Source organism: Eschrichtius robustus, chromosome 10, assembly GCF_028021215.1.
Source record: "Eschrichtius robustus isolate mEscRob2 chromosome 10, mEscRob2.pri, whole genome shotgun sequence".
In the NCBI taxonomy this organism is placed as follows: Eukaryota; Metazoa; Chordata; class Mammalia; order Artiodactyla; family Eschrichtiidae; genus Eschrichtius; species Eschrichtius robustus.
In genome coordinates this window covers 1,867,333-1,886,309 of record NC_090833.1, presented here as the reverse complement: position 1 = coordinate 1,886,309, position 18,977 = coordinate 1,867,333, and the positions used below count along the sequence as shown (strand labels likewise).

Below are 18,977 nucleotides of genomic sequence, written 5' to 3'. Positions count from 1 at the left end.
TGTGTGCGTGTGCATTGTGCATACATACATACACGCCTGTGTGCACGCAGGCGCACACAGGTCCATGCGTACCCACACATGTGCACACTCGTGCACACATCCCCCATCCCTCCGTCAGTCATAGGTCTCCAGTTTCCTCGGAAATTTTGAACCGAGTGTGAGCTATTGGAGAATGCATCTTAGGAGCGGGAGCATGTCTTTGAGCCAAAGGGGGTGTCCCTCAGTCCCCCTCCAGGTTGGCTTGAGCATTGCAAGCAATCTGGACTCCTTTATAAAGGAGCCTTGGGGGGAGAAGGGACATTTTCCCAGGATGTCATATGCCCTTCCTCCCCAGAGACCTGCCCGTGGCTGGGCCCAGGACAAGGGCTGGGGCCGCGGCTGCAGCCTGGTGATGCGTGGGGAGAGGCAGGTCGTCCCTGGCGCTTCTCACGTCCAGTAACTCAAGTCTTGCTCAATACGTCTCCTGGTGTAGCACCAAGGATGAGTCACAGCCCTTAGCCCACCACTCCCCCCCCCACCACCCTCCCCCGCCGAACTGTCACCGGGCGGGGGGGACATCCTGCACACCTGGTGTGAACCAGGCAGCCAGAGAAAGCCCCATCTCACTGGGGTCCTCTCCGAGCAGATTGTGTTTAGTTTTTAACCTAAATGGGATCCTTTGAAAGGGCTGTTCTTTTGTAGAGACGTGTCCACTCGGGTCACTGGGACCTGCATGTTCACAGTGCAGCGTGTCCTGCGTAGCGGACGTCCGGGCCGTCTGCAGGGTCATCGTGAGGCTAGGGTCTGTGCCCAGCGTCCTAGGCACAGATGAGGGTGTCCCAGCTGGAGGCTCGGGGTCAGAGAGCCCCCGCCATCGTGGTACTTGCTGGGCTGTCTCCCTAATGGCCAGGGAGGCAGGAGGTCCTTCACGTGTGTGCCGGTTGAATTTTTTGTTTTGTTTTCTCTTCTTTGAGCTGCTGTTCGTCCTTTGCCTCCTTCTGCCTGTCTGTCTTTCCTGCGTGACTTGCAGGCATCCTTGCACTGACCTGATTTCTTTCACTGTTCTTCCCTTTCATCAGCGTGTCTTTAAACAAAAGTGTCTTGTTCCCACATGGAAGCATTTATACGTCTGTCCTGCTAAACAAGAGGCCTTCTCGACCCCAACCATCTTTGCCCTGCGTTCTCTTCCAGGCTCCTGCTCATTTTGGGGTTGTGAGCTGGGGTCTTTCTTTAGCTCACAGAAGGCCCGCGGCCGGATGGCGTAGCCACTGAGAGTACCTGAGCTCCGGCACTGGCCCTGCGCAGGTAGCTGAGTTACTTCAGTTCTGTGGCGTCTGTTTCCCCATCAGCAAACGGGGCGGGGGGGGGGGGGGGGGGAGCGCCATTCCCACCACACAGGATGTTGCAGGCATCCCGTGAGAGGCCCTGAGGATGGGTTGGGCTGCTCTCATTCCAACACCAACACTGAATTACTGATGTCCCTCCCGAGGCCTCCTTTCTCTCCTGAATTCCCCTGCTCTGTGTTCTCTCTCATACCAAGCCCTAGAGATCCCGTTGCTGGAGCTATAAATTAGCCCTGACAGCTGGCAAGGCCCGTCCCTTCTCTGTTTTTCTCTCACACCCGTCCTGGCAGGTCTTGCATATTTATCCTTCAGCGTGAATCTCGGAAACAGGTTCTGAGAAGATGAGCGTTTGCATTGACGGGAGCTGATCAGCTTTGCCCCTTCCTCTGGAGGAGGCTTGCTGAGCTCTGGGAGCACGACCCCCTCCTGCCATCAGTGAGAGCGCCGGAGAGCGGCGGGCCGTTGCTCCGAGTGGTCCTGGAGGCCGGTGGCAAGTGGGGCCCCGGTTTCTGAGTTTGCACGGCTGCCGTGAGCAGGCCCTCCCTCCTGTGATGCTGCCACCGCCTTGTCACTCCTGCCTTCGGTTTGTGCGACCCCGTTAGATGCTCCCATTCGTTCTAATAGGTTTCAACTGATTCTCTTGGGTTTTCTTGGCAAACGGTGATGCCTGCTGCAGACAACGAGAGCCCCATCTCTTCCTTCTCTTACTCTTTGCTTCGTCTCAGTGGGAGCCAAGGACTGCCATCGTGGTGGGCAGACCTGTGTTCCCAACTGGAGCGGGAATGCTTCCAGGATTCCACCACTGCCTGGATTTTTTTGGTTGTTGTTAATCAAATTAGGAACGTCTCCCCCTATATCTAATGTATTAATGGATTTGGGGGTCTTAACAAATCTTTTTTCTGTATCTACTCACAAGATCATATGGATTTTCTCCTTTAATTTCTTTCTTTTTTTTTTAATAAATTTATTTATTTATTTTTGGCTGCATTGGGTCTTCGTTGCTGTGCGCGGGCTTTCTCTAGTTGCAGTGGCAGGGGCTACTCTTTGTTGCGGTGCGTGGGCTTCTCATTGTGGTGGCTTCTCTTGTTGCAGAGCACGGGCTCTAGGTGCACGGGCTTCAGTAGTTGTGGCTCACGAGCTCTAGAGCGCAGGCTCAGTAGTTGTGGCACACGGGCTTAGTTGCTCTGCGGCATGTGGGATCTTCCCGGGCCAGAGATCAAACCCATGTCTCCTGCATTGGCAGGCGGATTCTTAACCACTGCACCACCAGGAAAGCCCTCCTTTAGTTTCTTTGCATAGTGAAGTATATTGCAGTCTTTTTTAGATAAATCCTATTTGGTATTGCTGGTACGGTGTTGTAATGCACTACTGCATTCCATTTAGTAACAGTTTACTTAGGATATTTGCACTTAGAGTATTAAGGGAGATTGCCTCATATATACATTGGCGTTGTCTGCACCCGATTTTGGTGATGGGATTAGGTCAGCTTAGGAAAATAAGCAGAGTCGCTTCTGTTTCCTTCTGTACTTTGGAATGGTTTGACTGAGGTGGCAGAACTTGTGCAACTACTGGGGCCTGGTGCCTTCGGCGGGAGAAGCAGGTTTTTGACCACTTTACCCTCCTCAGTTGTGCTTGACTCCTTGACCGCTAAGGGGGCGGATTTGGGAGGGAAGGGAAGCAGAAGTCCGGGCCCTCAGAGGGGTTCCCCTTGGCCGCCTGTAGGCAGTGCAGCTGCTGGTAAACAGGACGGCTCCATATCAGGCACACCTGGCTTCCCCACGCCCCACCTTGTGGGCCTCTCCCTAGGCTGTGTGAGCCCAGAGGTCCTCACCTCCCATCGGAGGGACGGGGAGTCCTGGCTGCATGGGGGGTTCTGAGGACTCTGTGCCACATGCCGCAGTCACAGTGCCTGGCACACGGCTGGCACTGGGTGCTGAGGCCCCGGCTCTCCCTCCCCTGGGCCCGGAGGGTCAGGGCGTGCGAGCACACGTGCACCAAACTGGGAGATGACTTCCCGCCGTGTGTGCCGGGTGCTGGCTTCCCTTCTCCTACTTAGCCTCCCTTGTTGGATCCCGTAGGTCGGCATCCTGAGTCTAAGCCCCGCAAAGGGGCCTCCGGCCAAACTGGGGAGACCGTGATGGGGAGCTGGCCATCCCAGGAACCTGACGCTTGGGGTCAGAGCCTTTGTCTGCTGGAATTTGGCCAAACTGCTGGCTCACCAGCCCCAGATTAAAAACTGACGTGGATTACACACCCATGTGCTAGATACCACACTGCACACCTCAACCTTGCTGTCTCCTTACATCTTTACAATCACCTGCTAAAGGTAGAAGGCATCAGGATATGCATTTACAGATGAGGAAACTGAGGCTCAGGGAGGCGAAGTGACTTTCATGGGGCCACCCAGCATGGACTAATGGGGCAGGACCGAGCCCGCTCAGTCATCAGGACCCTTGGCGGCTCCCTGGGCCTGCGGGTTTACGCCGACGGGCCCTGAGAGTCCCCAGGGCCTTGCCTGGGAGGGGGCTGCTCTGCCCTGGCTCGGCAGGGGGTTGGTGAGTCCCACAGATGAAGTTCCATGCCTTGTCCTGAGGGCAAAGCAAGGGCCGGGAAGATGGACGCCTTCTTCATACCACCGAAGCACTGCGTTCTTATAGAAATCGGCCGTTCTTCCATGTGGCCATCACACAGAACAGAAAGGATAATGGGTGTGGTTTGGGGGTCCCAGACTTCCTCTCGGCCCCTCTGGGCCCGCAGGGAGGAGGGAGTGGGAAGGGGAGACGAGGAGGCCGAGGTGGGGCCTTGCTTTCGCCCCACCTGGACCATCTCAGCTCCGAGGGGGATGGGACCCCCACCCCCACTCCCGCATGCCCAAGAGCTCTCAGTGACACAAGCCCTTGGGCTTGGAGAGAGGCCTCAACCAGCCCCTCGACACGGGGAGCAGCTGTCCAGCCACATCCCTCCTGCAAGGGGCACCATTCCAGGAGACCTGGGGCCCTGGTTCTCGGCCAGCACAACAAACACTCGGGTTCATGTGGGCTTTCGGCTCCGCCGGTGCCGCGAGGCAGGATGCCAGGAGGCCTGTGGGCTACCTGCTCTCCGCCCTGTGCTCACGCCAGCGTCCGGTGTCCCAGCGGCACCGTCAGGGAAGAGGGGCGGCGTTCCCTGTCGTCCTCCCCAGGCCACAGCGTGCGGGCAGGGGCCTGGCCTTCTGACTCCTGGTGCACTTCTTCCCCCCGCTGTGTCCCCCTGAAGCAAACAGAGGCCCTGGGTTCCGAGCGCTTCCACGGGCCCTGCCGTGTCCGGGCCTTGAGGCCGGGAGAGAAAGCCCAAAGCAGGTCAGAGTGGGGAGGGGGTCAGAGGCAGCCATGCCCGGGGAGCTGGCAGTCTCTTGGGGTTCTGCCATTGAAAGAGGCTTTTGGCAAGAAAGGGGCAAAAGCAAGAAGACGCAGCCCCCAACCTCTGGCCATGTGGTTCCCCCGCCTGCTTGCCCCTACCCACGGCCCCACCAGCTTGTGACTAAGGAAAAACATGCAGCCACGCTGATGCAATTAAGGAAATGTTATTTCTCAAATGCTGCCAGATCCTCAGGGTTGACCCCGAGACCCGGGAGAACAGCACGCCAGGCGTGTTGGGCCCACGTGGTCGCTCGCAGCCTCGGCCTGGGACGGTCCTTGAGCAGCTCCCGATGGCCGTGGGCTGGGGGGCTGACACCTGCCTGCTGCTCGTCCAGGGGGTCGGGAGGCGTGGGCCAGGCCCTCGGTGGGGGCCCAGGGAATGTGCCTGCCCTTCCCAGGTTGGGGAGGGAGAGGAGGGGTCCATAGTGCCCACCCGCCCGCGTGGACCTCGTGCTCCAGGTGAGTGGCCCTGGGCTCCCAGCCTCTCGTACGGCCTGCCCGTAGTTTTTCAGCGCGGGAGTGAGTGTGGTCAGCAGACCCCTGCACCTGCCCAGAGGCTGAGCTGGGCTCCTCTGTCCTCCTCCAACTCCTGTCCCTTGGGGGGATGGGCCTGACAGGGGGGAGAACCCACCTTCCCCCCCCCCCAGCTCATCTGCCCTGCCTCCTGTGGTGACTGAGAAGGGGCCCAGGAGGCCATTCCCGGGTCCACCACTAAAGGGTCACAGCTGATGTGCTGCTCCCCCGACCCCGGGGTCTTGGCTCTTAGAAGAGTGAGTGAGGGCTCAGCCCAGCGGGCAGAGGCTGCGGGGAGATATTATAATTCCTGCCTCCCCACCAGTGTCCCACCGGGCGCTGAGGGGCAGCACCTAGGGGTGGCCTGGGGCTGGACTCAACCTGGAAGGTCAGGTGGTTGCCAGAGGGCCGGGAGTCCCCAGGGTCTGACCTGACTCCCACTTGCGCTGGTGGCCCGGGCCCCCGCCCTGCCCACGTGCACCATGGAAATGAGAATCCCCACGGCTCTAGTTAACGATGTGCAGCTGCTCTGCTGCGTCCGGCACCACTGTGTTACGGCGGGGCTCCGGGGGTAGCTAGCGAGCCTCTGACTTGGAGGGCAGAGAGGGCCTGTTGTGATGTCCAGAGGGCCCTGGGGGCTGCTGCCCTGGACGCTGGAAACTGGGAGCCTCGGTGCGTGAGGGTAACTGCAGCCAGAACTCACCTGGGTGTGGGAATGGGGGCAGGAAAGGGGAAGGAGCCCCGGAAGACAAATGTTGGTGCCCCAGAAGGCTGCAGACCGCCAGGGACCCTCCCGGTCTACCGGGTGTGACCCCTGCTCTACCACTGCCAGGTGTTTGGGACAGGGGTCTCTGTGGCCCCAGAATCCTGGTGACGCTGGGCAGAGGGCAGCTGGGGGCTCAGAGGGATCCTGCCCTCCCCTGCTGACACCCCCTCGCAGGCTCTGATCCGACCTGAGCTGCTTGGCCCCAGGGAGGCCACAGATGAGGGCCTCTTCTTAAGCCTCCTGGTCACGTCCCCTGAGCCCAGCAGCCTGAGGGTCTGGAAGGGGGTCTTTGAGGGGGAGCTAGGTGTTCTGGACCCAGAGGAAGGCTGAGCAGCCAACTTTGGCAAAGTCTGTGTGGGGGGAGCCGGGAGGGCTTCCACGGCCCCCGTGGGATCGGGGGTGATGTGAGTGCCTGCCCCTGACATCGGCAGTGGTGAACCTCCCCAACGCCCTGGAGGTGCTTGCTTTGGAGTGGGCCGCGCAGCCCGGCAGCAGCGGTGGGCGCAGCGGCGGGGCTGTAGTGCGCGGCCAGGCGCGTGGGGGGCGGCGGGGCGGGGCGGGCGGGGGGCCGGGGGCGGCGGGGCGGGCAGGGGCTGTGCTGGCCGGGGGCCGCTCTGCGCGGCGAGCGCGGGCACAGGCTGAGCGGGCGCTGGCGTGTTCCCGCAGGCAGCCCGGCGCCGGGGACGGCGGCCGCGGGGACGGCGCGCTCCTGGACACCGCCAGCCTCAAGATGAGCGACCTGGACGCAGAGCTGGTGCCCCTGCCACCGCGGTACCGCTTCCGGGACCTGCTGCTGGGCGACCAGTCCTTCCAGAACGACGACAGGTAGGGCGGGGGTCGGCGCGCGGAGTTGTCCGCGGTGCTGAAGGCCGCCGCTGCACCCACGCTGCCCTGGGCCGGCGCCCTTCAACTTTCCCGGGTTTCCGGAACCCGGAGAAGTTGGGGGGTGGGAAGCATTTTGCCGGGAGGAACCTGGAGGATGGGACGGGAGGCTCTGTACTGGGGAGTCTCCGCAGAGACCAATCCCCGGGCCAGCCTCCCCGGCTCTGCCCACAGGCCCCCAGTCCCGCTGGCAGCTCTGCTGATTTTGGGCACGAGCCAGGGCCGGAAGCGCCACGTGGCAGAGCCCCGCAGGCTGGCTGAGGGCTGGCGTCCTCCAGACGCTGGCTATGGTCATTTATTATTAATTAAGGGATGGTGTCCTTCGAGCTCATGTTGTGGTCACTTACCAGGGATGACAATGTCCCCTCACCTCAGATTCTCCTGGGGGGCACAAAGCAAAATAAACTTGAGTCTTTCGGCAAAGGACCAGCAAAATGAGCCCTTGGTAATAATTCATGTGCTGAGGAGGCTGGCAGGAAGCTGGGAGAAATGTTGCTTTTCTCTGCCCTTTCCCCAAATAGCTGTCTCAGTAAACACCCAGCACTATAGCTGTGTCAGCCTCAGGGGAAGTGCTTTTATGCGTGCAGGGACTCAACGCTGGAGCCTGTGGGACTTCGGACCAGAACCACTTCCCTTGCAGTGTGTTGGGGGAGGGGCCCTGGTATCTGCGGGTCTCCTTCCCCACCCAGCCCTGAACTGGGCTCGTGAATCTGCAGTTGTGCCAACAGTGCAATTATTCAAGTTAGCACATAAAGTCCATGAGGTTGAAATTCGTCAGGGCACAGATGAGTCTCTCAGAATAATCCACTGCTGAAGCTGCAGCTGGGAAAGAAATCGTGCTTGTGAATGAGGCCAGTATATAAGGACTGTGTGTGAGGCTTGTGGAAAGTGAGTTTAAAATCCATTCTGCGTGCCGGAAACAATATCCTTCCAGACCTCCCATAGCATTCAGTTGCATTCTCCAGGTAGAATCTGGAGGAGAAATGGAACCCAGGGTCTTCACCCACATAGAACCAAGGGTGCAAGCCCAGCAGAGGGGCACATTAAGGCCGTGTAGTTTTATCTTGTTGGACTGAGTACCGTGGTCATAGGTAAACCCACCCGAAAACACACACCCAGGTGAAGAGTTCATTTAGCTACCTGGGTGGGCAGAGGCAGAGGAGGGCAGTGCTGGGTGCTTCTCTAAGCCAAACGTGAGCTCAGCACCTTCCTAAGTCAGCACCAGCCCCTCACTGCCTGCTCCGCTGGGACTTGATTAATTCTCGATAACAGCAGCCCCAGAGGTTCTTTCAGAAGCGGCAGGAAGCGGCATCTATCTCCCCGAGTGGGCCTGGGGCCTCCAAATGCTCCAGGAATGCCAGTGACTGCAACTGATGTAATTGCAGTGACACATCCCTTAGATTTTAGGAGTGGATGGCAGGTCCTTGCCGTCAGCCAAGGGTGGCGTGTGTCTGCCTGGAGGGAACTGTCCCTGTCCCCTGGGAAATGGGAAGCTGGCACTGAATCCTCCACCGTGCTCTGGACCTTGTGGCTTGGGGTTTTTTTATTGTGGTAAAATATACAAAACCTGAAATATAAAGTGACATTTGGTACATACACATCATCACCACTATGTAGTTCCAGAGCATTCCATCACCCCCGACGGAAACCTCGTACCCGTGAGCAGTCACTGCCCTGCAGCTCCTGGCAACACCCAGTCTCTGTTCTCCTCGGCCTTGTTTTCAGGGGGAAAGTCTCCTGTGTGCTGGGAGCAGGGACTTTGTGTTTGTGTGCTCGTGGTGTTCAGAGACGGGCTGTGTGTGTGTGTGTGTGTGTGGCGGGGGGAGCCCTCCAGAGGACAGGCCCCCTGGTCCCTGGGCAGGCATGGAGACCCTGCGCTGCACGTGCGGAGAGGTGGTAAGGATGTGTGTGTATGTCGGGTGAGGGAAGGGAGCAGGCACTGGGGCTGAGAGGCTGTGGGGCGGCTGGAGGGCCCGGGAGGCTGGAGGCCAAGGCGGCCAGCCTGCCCCACCAGCAGGGCCATGTGCCCTCAGCCAGTGCTTCCGTGTGCCCCAGGGACAGTCCCACAGAGCCCGGGGCCGGGCCGGGGCCGGGGTCCTGGGGCCGCAGCAGGAAGGGCCGGTGGCCTGGGCGAATCGGCACTGCCGAGCGGGCGTTGTGGGTCCGGGGAGAAGAGCTGTGCTTTGCCCTCCCGCCGCGTGCTCCTGGGTGCCTGCTGCCTGGGCTCCTCTCCAGCCCCGCTCACGCGCCCCGGGGCAGCCTCCGTGGGGTGAGCGGGGGCGCTGCTGCCCGACTCCTGGCAGGCTGTGGGTAGGCGGCCAGGGCTGTGGGCTTCCTGTTCTCCAGGGGAATAAAGCCACAGCCATGAGTCACCACAGCTTCACACACCGTGGCCTTGGGGGGTGGGGGCGGGGCTCAGCCCACGTGAGCGAAGGAGACTGCTGGCCAGCCTCTTGCAGGGGGGGCAGCCAGGGTCCTAGGGGACCCTCATCACTGCCTGTGGCCGGGTCTCGGGGCTCCTGGGGAGCCAGGGATCTAGCCCTAGGCCTGGACCCTGCAAGGCCCGGGGCGCGGGGCTCCCTGCCCTGTCCCGGGTCAGCTCACTGCCCCTTCACCCCAGGAGCCAAGGGGCAGCTCCAGGAGGCCCCTCCCCGTCCGCAGTGGACCCTCCACTGCGCCTGGTGCACCTGGTCCTGGGGGCTGGACCTGGGGCTCTGAGGGCCCCCTGCGGGGCTCGGGGGCTGCAGGCCTGGCAGGGCGGTGAGTCCCCGCGCCCGCTCTTCTTCCTGCAGAGGGCCGATGGTAGCCCGGCCTGGAAGAGGCGGCTGTGAGGAGAGCGGGACAGGGCTTCGCAGACGGGGCTTTGGTCGTTCTAAGTGTTGCTCCCTTTCCTGGTCTGTAACGTGGACACGAGGCTTCAGCCAGCCACCCACCCCCCACCCTCTCTGCACCGCGGGGCGGGGGCCACGGGCTGTCACACCACACGCTCGTCTCCCACGAGGGGTAGATCCAGCCAGAGGCTGGGGTGGGCAGAGCCACAGGTGAAGAGAAGGCCCGGCCAGGTGTTCTCCTGGCCTGCGTGCCGGGGACCAGCTGCTTTCCCCAGCTGCCTGTCCGGCCAGGACCCAGCCCGCAGCGGGAGGTGACGTCAGGGTCCGTGCCCCCCTCGCCCCCAGGCATCTAGTGGAGGACGGGGTGGGGGGTGGGGAGGTGTGTGCGCCCCCCTGGGGGCTCCGGGGCAGCGCCGGCCGCAGGGAGGTGAGGAGGCCAGGCCTCCAGGGGTTAGAGCACTGCCCAGAAGGGCCCTGTTCGGTGTTTCCCTAAGCTCTTCCAGCAACAGCAGATGGAACCTGACCGTTCCTGTGGGACTGAGCTGCACTCGGTGTTGTTTCACCCAGCAAGCCGAGAAGTGGGGAGGCAGGCCTGCACTGCGGGGGGCTCCCTGAGGACAGACCCCGGCCCCGCCCAGCAGGAGCCACTGTTGGCAGCCACGGCCCCCAGGGCTGGACCCTCCGACCCCTGGGCTGGGCTCCAGGAGGGGCAGGCAGGGCTCAGAGAGGTGCCTTTGGAGCAGGCCCAGCCCCCGGGGTCCCCTGGGTTCCTCCTGCGCGGGGGCTGCGTTCAGGCCCCTGGTGTTACGCTTAAACTCCCCGGGCCTCCCTTCTGCTCAGCCTCAGTCAGGATGCGGTGAGGTGGGATCCCGGCCCCACCCTGGCCTTCTTGCCCTACCCTGGCCAGGGGCCTGTGTCCATCACAGACCTGAAGGCCTTGGAGGACACGGCCCACCTGGGAAATGGCGGTGGCCCAGGCTGGTGGGGCCCAGGCAGGTTGGGGGTCCCCTGCCACCTTCAGCTCCATGCAGAATAGGACTGGATGGTGCTGGGGTGCGGGGGGCATGTCGTCCAGCACCCCGGAGTGGGGGTCTAAAGCCAGACGCCTCACCTCCCCCCACAGCCCCTCCCCAGCCCAGAGCAGCCACCTGGGTGTTCAGGCCCAAGGCCCGGGGGTGCTCCAGGACCCCCTCCCTGCGTAAGTTGGTCACCCCTGGGGCGGCTGCTTCTGCCCCCTGGACAGCTGCCCGCCCTCACGCCAGCCTCTCCAGTGGGCCCCCAACAGCCCCAGCTTCGTCCGTCGCCCAGGCCTGAAATTCTTGCGCTCACCTCGGCTCCGTCCCACCTGCGCCCAGGGTCCTTCACCTCCTCCCGGGACCCGCCCACGTCCTCCGCAGCTGCGTGCCTTCTCCGGTCTGCCTCTGTCTCTGCAGTTTCTGACTTTAAACCGTGGACAGAACAGTGGCGAGCACGCTGGGTGCATGGACACCGGGAGCTGACCCGGACGCGGCCAGGCGGCTCTCTCAGTGTTCCTGTGTCTCTTGGGGACTCACTTTCCTCTGTCTGCATGATTGGACCAAGGGAAGGCTCAGGTCCTGGCCGATTCTGTGTGCTGTGTCCCAAGGGGGTAAGATTTATATCGATCTTTCTAGCACTTTCCGGGCCTGGGGCTCATTTGCCTGCCTCTCTGCCACACCACCGTAGGACTGGGGCCAGGTCTAATTCTGCTCCCCATTGTCACCTGGGGGACCCCCGCAGAGAGCAGGGGCCTGGGAGGCGGTCAGGGAGGTGGCCGGGGCTCCCGGGGGCAGGCCGCGCCTTCCTCCTACCCTGTGTCCCTCCCTCTGGGTGGGCGTGTGGGGGCTTGGGTCGCCCCCGGTCCTGGGAGGCCAGGAGCAGGCAGGATCGGCAGCGGGCAGATGGAGGATAAAGGAATAAGAACAAACGGGACAGGGAGGGCGTGGGTGATGGAGGGGCGCACACACATGTGAGCAGCAGTGTGGACACCGAGGCGGGTCGGCGGGGCTCCTGGACCTGAGTCTGCACTTGGAAGACAGCCACGCTCTCAGTGATCTGGGATACACCAGTCAAGGTGTTAGCAGTTCTGTGATGAGAAGGGGCCCTGGCTCCCCTTGCCCACATCCCGAGGATACTGGGGGAGACCCTGAGATGGCGAATTGGGCGCCCCCGGTAGCCGGGTCCCCATCCCGGCCCCTGGTGTTGCACATCTCACTGCATCTCTTTGCCTCTAAGCCTGCATCCCGGGGACTTGTGTGCCCGAATCAGAATTAAATTCCTCCCAATTAGTGCAAAGCAGAACACAGACATCCAGCGAGAGCGTGGCCAGCATCCTCCAGTGTCACGGAAACCGTGCTCGGTTTCTGTTTCACAATGCGGTTCCCTTCACTCCTGATATGCTTCCCACGACGTGCCATTTGCCGTTGAAAATTCTGTGCGTGTGTCATTCGGCTTCATCCACTTGGAGTGAAAATGGGAGGTGAGAGTGTCCAGGCTGTGTCTCAGGCAGCTCGAGCTGTGTGACAAACACCCAAGCCTAGGGGCTTCACCAGCAGACACTTAATTCTCACAGTTCTGAGGCTGGAAGTCTGAGATCAGATACCAGCCAGGGGTGGGGGGGGGGGTTCCTGGTGGGACCTCTTCCTGGTGTACAGACTCCTTCTCACCGTGTTCTCACGGGAGACACAGAGACACAGAGAGCACGTGCTCTCATAAGGGCACTAATCCCATCTTGGGGCCCCACTCTCGGGACCTCATCTAACTTTAATCACCTCCCAAGGCCCCACCTTCAAACACCATCACACTGGGGGTTGGGGCTTCAATGTGAGTTTAGGGAGACACACACATTCCATCCCCAGCAGGCTTGGGGAAACAAGGTGGACACTACAAAAGAGATGGCCGGGGCTTCCCTGGTGGCGCAGTGGTTAAGAATCCGCCTGCCAAGGCAGAGGACATGGGTTTGAGCCCTGGTCCAGGAAGATCCCACGTGCCGCGGAGCAACTAAGCCCGTGCGCCACAGCTACTTAGCCTGTGCTCTAGAGCCCGTGAGCCACAGCTACTGAGCCTGTGTTCCACAACTACTGAAGCCCTTGCGCCTAGAGCCGGTGCTCCGCAACAAGAGAAGCCACCGCAACGAGAAGCCCACGCTCGCCGCAATTAAAGCCTGTGCGCAGCAAAGACCTAACGCAGCCAAGACTAAAATTAATTAATTAAAAAAAAAAAAAAAAAAAAGATGGCCAGTAACCTTTCACGAGGTTAAGCCCTGCCTTGATTTCAAATTCCTTACTCCCCGAGAACATCCCAGGATCCCTGGAGGGAGAGCCTTCCCCTCTCCCCTCACCCACGGGGTGCAGGCACCTGGTGAGTAGAGGCAGATCCCTCAGGAAAAGGACCTGTTGAAGGTCGCATAGCTGATTGGGGGAACTTCAGGAGAGGGGGTCTGCAGGAAAGAACTGCAGACCCACTGCAGTGCTTTGAATAGTGTCCCCCAAACTCATGTCCACCTGGCACCTGGGAACGTGACTTTATTTGGCAATAGGGTCTTTGCAGGTGTAATTAAGGTAAAGATCTTGAAGTGGGATGATCTTGGATTTAGGGTGGGCCCTGCATCTGCTGACTGGTATCCCTGTAAGAAGAGAAACACACACAGGAGAAGCCTTGTGGAGACGGAGCAGAGACTGGGGTGACGTGGCCACAAGCCAGGGCCGCCTGGGGCCGCCCGGAGCTGGAAGAAGCAGGAAGGACCCTCCCCTGGGGCCTCTGGGGGGCACAGATTTCGTGTGGCATCTGTGGGGCATCTCCTGAGACTCGTGTCTGCACTGGGGGGGCAGGAGGAGAGGAGGTGTCTCCCCTGAGAAGTCGGGGAGCCCTGGGTGGTGCCCATGAGGTGATCAGAGAGCCTGCGGGGAGTGGGTGAGGGCTCCTGGCTCTGGGTCTGCAGCCAGGGTGGAGTCCAGGGAGGGGGCAGCCCATACCTGGCTTGGGGAAGACATTTCCCTGGTGGCCCCAACCTGTCCTTCTCGGCTGGTTTGTTTGGTCCAGGAATATCGTGTTGCATCTGGTTATTAGGGTTCACTAACTCCTTTTAATCCAGAGTGGCTCCTATCAGATGTGGCCTCCCCAGGTCCCCCACCCTAATCTCCAAGCCGGTGAAGATGGTGAGATGTCACCCCCCAGCATCTCCTTATTTGGAAGTAGGGTCTTTAGAGGTCATTACATGAGCATGAGGTCATTAGGGTGGGCCCTAATCCAACATGACTAGTGACCTTTTTTTTTTAACATTTATTTATTATTATTATTATTTTTGGCTGCACCGGCTCTTAGTTGCGGCACGTGGGATCTTCGTTGCTATGTGAAGGATCTTTTAGTTGCAGCATGTGGGATCTAGTTCCCTGACCAGGGATCAAACCCGGACCCCCTGCATTGGGAATGTGGAGTCTTAGCCACTGGACCACCAGGGAAGTCCCTACTGGTGACCTTTTAAAAAAGGGAAATCTGGAGACAGACCTGGAATGATCCTTCCTCACGGCCTCACAAGGAGCCAGCCTTGCTGACACCTTGATCTTGGACTTCTGGCCTCCAGAACTGGGAGAGAACGAATTTCTGTTGTTCAAGCCATCCAGACTGTGGTACTTTGTTACGTCAGCCATAGGAAGCTCATACCCATGGCAATTTTGCGTTATAAGTAAGGTTACTAATCAGTTGGCTGAGTTAATCACCAGGAGGTTTGGCCCTTTCTGGTCACAGGGGCCCTTTGAAAGCAAGAGTGTTTTCCCTGGCTGGAAGTGGAAGAAAAGATTTGGGGCACAGGGGAATCTGACCCACGATTGCCACCTTAAAGGTGGAGGGGCCCAGGGATGAGGGCAGCCTTTAGGGGCTGAGCAGCCAACAGCCAGCAGGAAAGGGGAACCTCAGTCCTACAGCCGCCAGGAGCTGAATCCAGCCAACTGGATGAGCCTGGAGGCGGATTTTCCCCAGGGGTCCAGGTGGAAACCCAGCCCTGCTAATGCTGATTTCAGATGCGTGGGACCCTAAGCAAGACACCAAGCTAAGCTACACCCGGTCTTCTAACCTCGGCACTGCGAGTATATGTTGCTTTAAGCTGTGAAGTTGGTGGCAATTTGTCACACAGCATAGGTAGCTGATACGCCAGGCCTCTGGTCCTGCAGAATGTTCTGCCGTCTGTGTGTCTGTTTGCCTCTTGGTGGGTGGTTCAGCTTGTTGCTCTGCCTCCAGTATTCCTGTAAACTGGATGTTGGGTCTGAAGGTCTCGTGGATGGAACTCAAATGTTTCAGGCAAGAGAAGGTTTTAAGTGCCACCACGGTCCCCATGTTGCCCCATGTCCTGGTTGTCCCTCCGTTAGAGATGGCCAGAGGGACACGATGGCTTAACGATGACAGCCCAGCCTGTGCACTGGGCAGTTATGCAAGGTGATCCGTCATCATACGACCATGCGTTCCCCCTCCTTGGTGCAGCTAAGGGTGGCAACCCCACCGGACGTCCTCCCTGAGCCCCACGTTCTGTGGCGGCTTGGACAAGCTCCTTTCCTGTTCTCCTCCACCCTCCTTGAGTATAAGCCACATTCTTCTTTAACTGGTGGTTTTCCTACATCAATGGGAGCTAGTTATACACCCTGAAACATAATTCCTGCTGAGAAAGCAGGAAAACACGCTCAATCCTTTCCATTTAATTACCAGTTTTCAAACTGTATTATAGCAGCCTCAAAGGATGACACCTGAAGGTGTTTTTTCTGGACTACTCTTTCTGGGTTTCATGTATTGACCAATGGCATTACATAGGCTCACCATGTGTGATGGACTGAGCAATGCCCCCCTCCCAAAGATGTACATGTCCTAATGCCTGTGACCTGCACGTGTCTTAGGTGACGAGAGGGGCTTTGCAGATGTGTTGAAGTTAAGGATCTTGAGATGGGGAGACAGTCCTGGATCATCTGGGTGGACCCCATGGGATCACAGGGCTTTTTGAAGAGGGAGGTGGGAGGGCCAGAGTCAGTTTCTGTTTCTGAGTCTGTTTCTGTTTTGTTACGTTCATTCATTTGTTTTATTTTTAGATTCTATGTATAAGTGATAACACAGTATTTGCCTTTCTCTTTCTGAATTATTTCACTAAACATAATACCCTCCAGGTCCATCCACGTTGCTGCAAATGGCAAAATTTCATTCTTTTTTTTTTTTTAGGACTGACTAGTATTCCACTATATTTATACATACGTCTTCTTTGTCTGTTCATCTGTTGATGGACACTTAGGTTGCTTCCATGTCGTGGCAATTGTAAGTAATGCTGCTATGAACATTGGGGTGCATGTATCTTTTTGAATTAGTGTTTTCAAGGATTTGGGGGGTATATACCCAGGAGAGTGGGATTGTTGGATCGTACGGCAGTTCTTTTTTCACCTTCTTGAGGAAGCTCCGTACTGTTTTCCACAGTGGCTGCACCAATTTACATTCCCAACAACAGTGTTCTAGGGCTCCCTTTTATCCACATCCTTGCCAACATTTGTTATTTGTGGTCTTTTTGATGTTAGCCATTCTGATAGGTGTGAGATGATACCTCATTGTGGTTTTGATTTGCATTTCTCTGATGATTGGTGATGTTGAGCTTTTCATGTACCTGCTGGCCATCTGTATGCCTTCTTTGGAAAAATGTCCGTTCAGGTCTTCTGCCCATTTTTTAATCCAGTTGTTTGTTTTTTTGTTATTGAGTTGTATGAGCTCTTTATGTACTTTGAGTATTAACTCCTTATTGGTCATATCATTTGCAAATATTTTCTCCCATTTGGTAGGTTGTCTTTTCGTTTTGTTGATGGTTTCCTTTGCTGTGCAAAAGCTTTTAGTTTAATTAGGTCTCATTTGTTTACTTTTGTTTTTGTTTACTTTGCCTTGGGAGACAAATCCAAAAATATATTGCTGAGACTTATGTCAGAGAATGTTCTGCCATTGTTTTCTTCTAGGTTTTATGTTTTCAGGGCTTACATTTAGGTCTTTAATCCATTTTGCGTTTTTTTTTTTATATATATGGTGTTAGAGAGCATTCTAATTTCATTCTTTTACATGTAGCTGTCCAGTTTTCCCAGCACTACTGGGAAAGAGACTGTCTTTTCTGCATTGTATGTTCTTGCCTCCTCTGTCATAGATTGACCGACCATAAGTGTGTGGGTTTATTTCTGGGCTCTCTATTCTGTTCTGTTGATCTATATTTCTGTTTTTGTGCCAGTACCATACTGTTGTGATTACAGTAGCTTTGTAGTATAGTCTGAAGTCAGGAAGCATGATACCTCCAGCTCTGTTCTTCTTTCTCAAGATTGCTTTGGCCAGTTGGGAGCTTTTGAAAAATGCCATTGGTGAAAAATGCCATTGGTATTTTGACAGGGATTGCATTGAATCTGTAGATTGCTTTGAGTAGTATGGTCATTTAAACAGTATTAATTTTTCCAATCCATGAGCATGGTATATCTTTCCCTCTGTGTCATCTTCAGTTCCTTTCATCAGTGTCTTACAGTTTTCTTACAGATCTTTTACTTCCTTAGTTAGATTTATTCCTAGGTTTGTTTTTTTTTTTTTGATGTGATGGTAAATAGGATTTTTTTAAACTTCTCTTTCTGATAGTTTGTTGTTAGTGTATAGAAGTACAACACATTTCTGTATATTAATTTTGTATCCTGCAATGTTACCAAATTCATTGGTGAGCTCTAGCAGTTTTCTGGTGGCATCTTTAGGATTTTCTTTGTATAGTATCATGTCATCTGCAAACAGTGACAGTTTTACTTCTTCCTTTCCAATTTGGATTTCTTTTTCTTGTCTGAGTGCTGTGGCTAGAACTCCCAATATTGTGTTTAATAGCAGTGGCAAGAATGGACATCCTTGTCTTGTTCCTGATCTTAGAGGAAATGCTTTCAGCTTTTCACCATTGACTATGTTGTTAATTGTGGACTTGTCATATGTGGCCTTTATTATGTTGAGGTTTGTTTCCTGTATACCCACTTTGTTGAGAGTTTTTAACATAAAAATATGTTGAATTTTCTCAAAAGCTTTTTTTGCATCTGTTGAGATGATCATATGATTAGTATTCTTCAATTTGTTAATGTGGTGTATCACATTGATTGATTTGTGGATATTGGACCACCCTTGCATCCCTGGGATGAATCCCACTTGATCATGGTGTATGATCTTTTTAATGTATTATTAAATTCAGTTTGGTAATATTTTGTTGAGTATTTTTGCATCTTTGTTCATCAGTGATATTAACCTGTAATTTTCTTTTTTTGTGTTATCTTTGTCTTGTTTTGGTTTCAGGGTGATGCTGGCCTCATAGAATGAGTTTGGAGGCATTCCTTCCTCTGCAATTTTCTAGAATAGTTTGAGAAGGGTAGGTGTTAACTCTTCTCTAGTAGTTTGGTAGAAGTCACCCGTGAAGCGATCTGGTCCTGGACTTTTGTTTGTGTGAGATTTTTACTACTGATTCAATTTCATTACTGGTAATTGGTCTGTTCCTATTTTCTATTTCTTCCTGGTTCAGTCTTGGGAGACTGTGCATTTCTAGGAATTTGTCCATTTCTTCTAGGTTGTCCATTTTATTGGCATATAATTGTTTGTAGTAATCACTTATGACCCTTTGTGTTTCTGTGGTATCAGCTGTAACTTCTTTTTCATTTCTAATTTTATTGATTTGGACCCTCTCTCTCTTTTTCTTGGTGAACCTGGCTAAAGGTTATCTATCTTCTTTACCCTTTCAAAGAACCAGCTCTCTGTTTCAGTGATCTTTTCTATTGATTTTTTTAGTCTCTACTTCATTTATTTCTGCTTCGATTTCTATGATTTCTTTCCTTCTATTAGCTTTGGGTTTTGTTTGTTCTTCTTTTTCTGGTTCCTTTAGGTGTAAAGTTTGGTTGTTTATTTGAGATTTTTCTTATTTCCTGACATAGGCTTGTATCACTATCACTATAAACTTCCCTCTTAGAACTGCTTTTGTTGCATCCCACAGATTTTGGATCATTGTGCTTCCATTTTCATTTGTCTCCAGGTATGTTTTTATTTTCTTCTTTAATTTCTTCAGTGATCCATTCGTTGTTCAGTAGCATATTGTTTAGCCTCCACGTGTTTGTGGTTTTTGCAGTTTTTTTCCTAGTTTCATAGCGTTGTGGTTGGAAAAGATGTTCGATACGATTTCAATTTTCGTAAATTCACTGAGACTTGTTTTGTGGCCTAGCATGTGATCTATCCTGGAGAA

The 18,977-nt window shown here is 55.6% G+C and overlaps 2 protein-coding genes across 5 annotated transcripts in view; one reads left to right on the top strand and one right to left on the bottom strand.

Moving 5' to 3' along the window:
* RPL7A (ribosomal protein L7a) overlaps positions 1-18,977 on the bottom strand; it is a 304,745-nt gene that overhangs the window by 180,387 nt on the left and 105,381 nt on the right. The gene's annotated exons all lie outside the window — the stretch shown is intronic.
* KCNT1 (potassium sodium-activated channel subfamily T member 1) overlaps positions 1-18,977 on the top strand; it is a 67,530-nt gene that overhangs the window by 4,380 nt on the left and 44,173 nt on the right. For 2 of the 4 annotated variants that reach the window (XM_068552251.1, XM_068552250.1), the window contains exon 1: positions 6,730-6,824. The exons of 1 other annotated variant lie outside the window; for it this stretch is intronic. In XM_068552251.1, the coding sequence (XP_068408352.1) occupies positions 6,730-6,824 (95 nt within the window). Of the gene's footprint in view, positions 1-6,665; positions 6,825-18,977 lie in introns of those variants that run through there. One more of the 4 variants, XM_068552248.1, reaches the window with a different exon arrangement.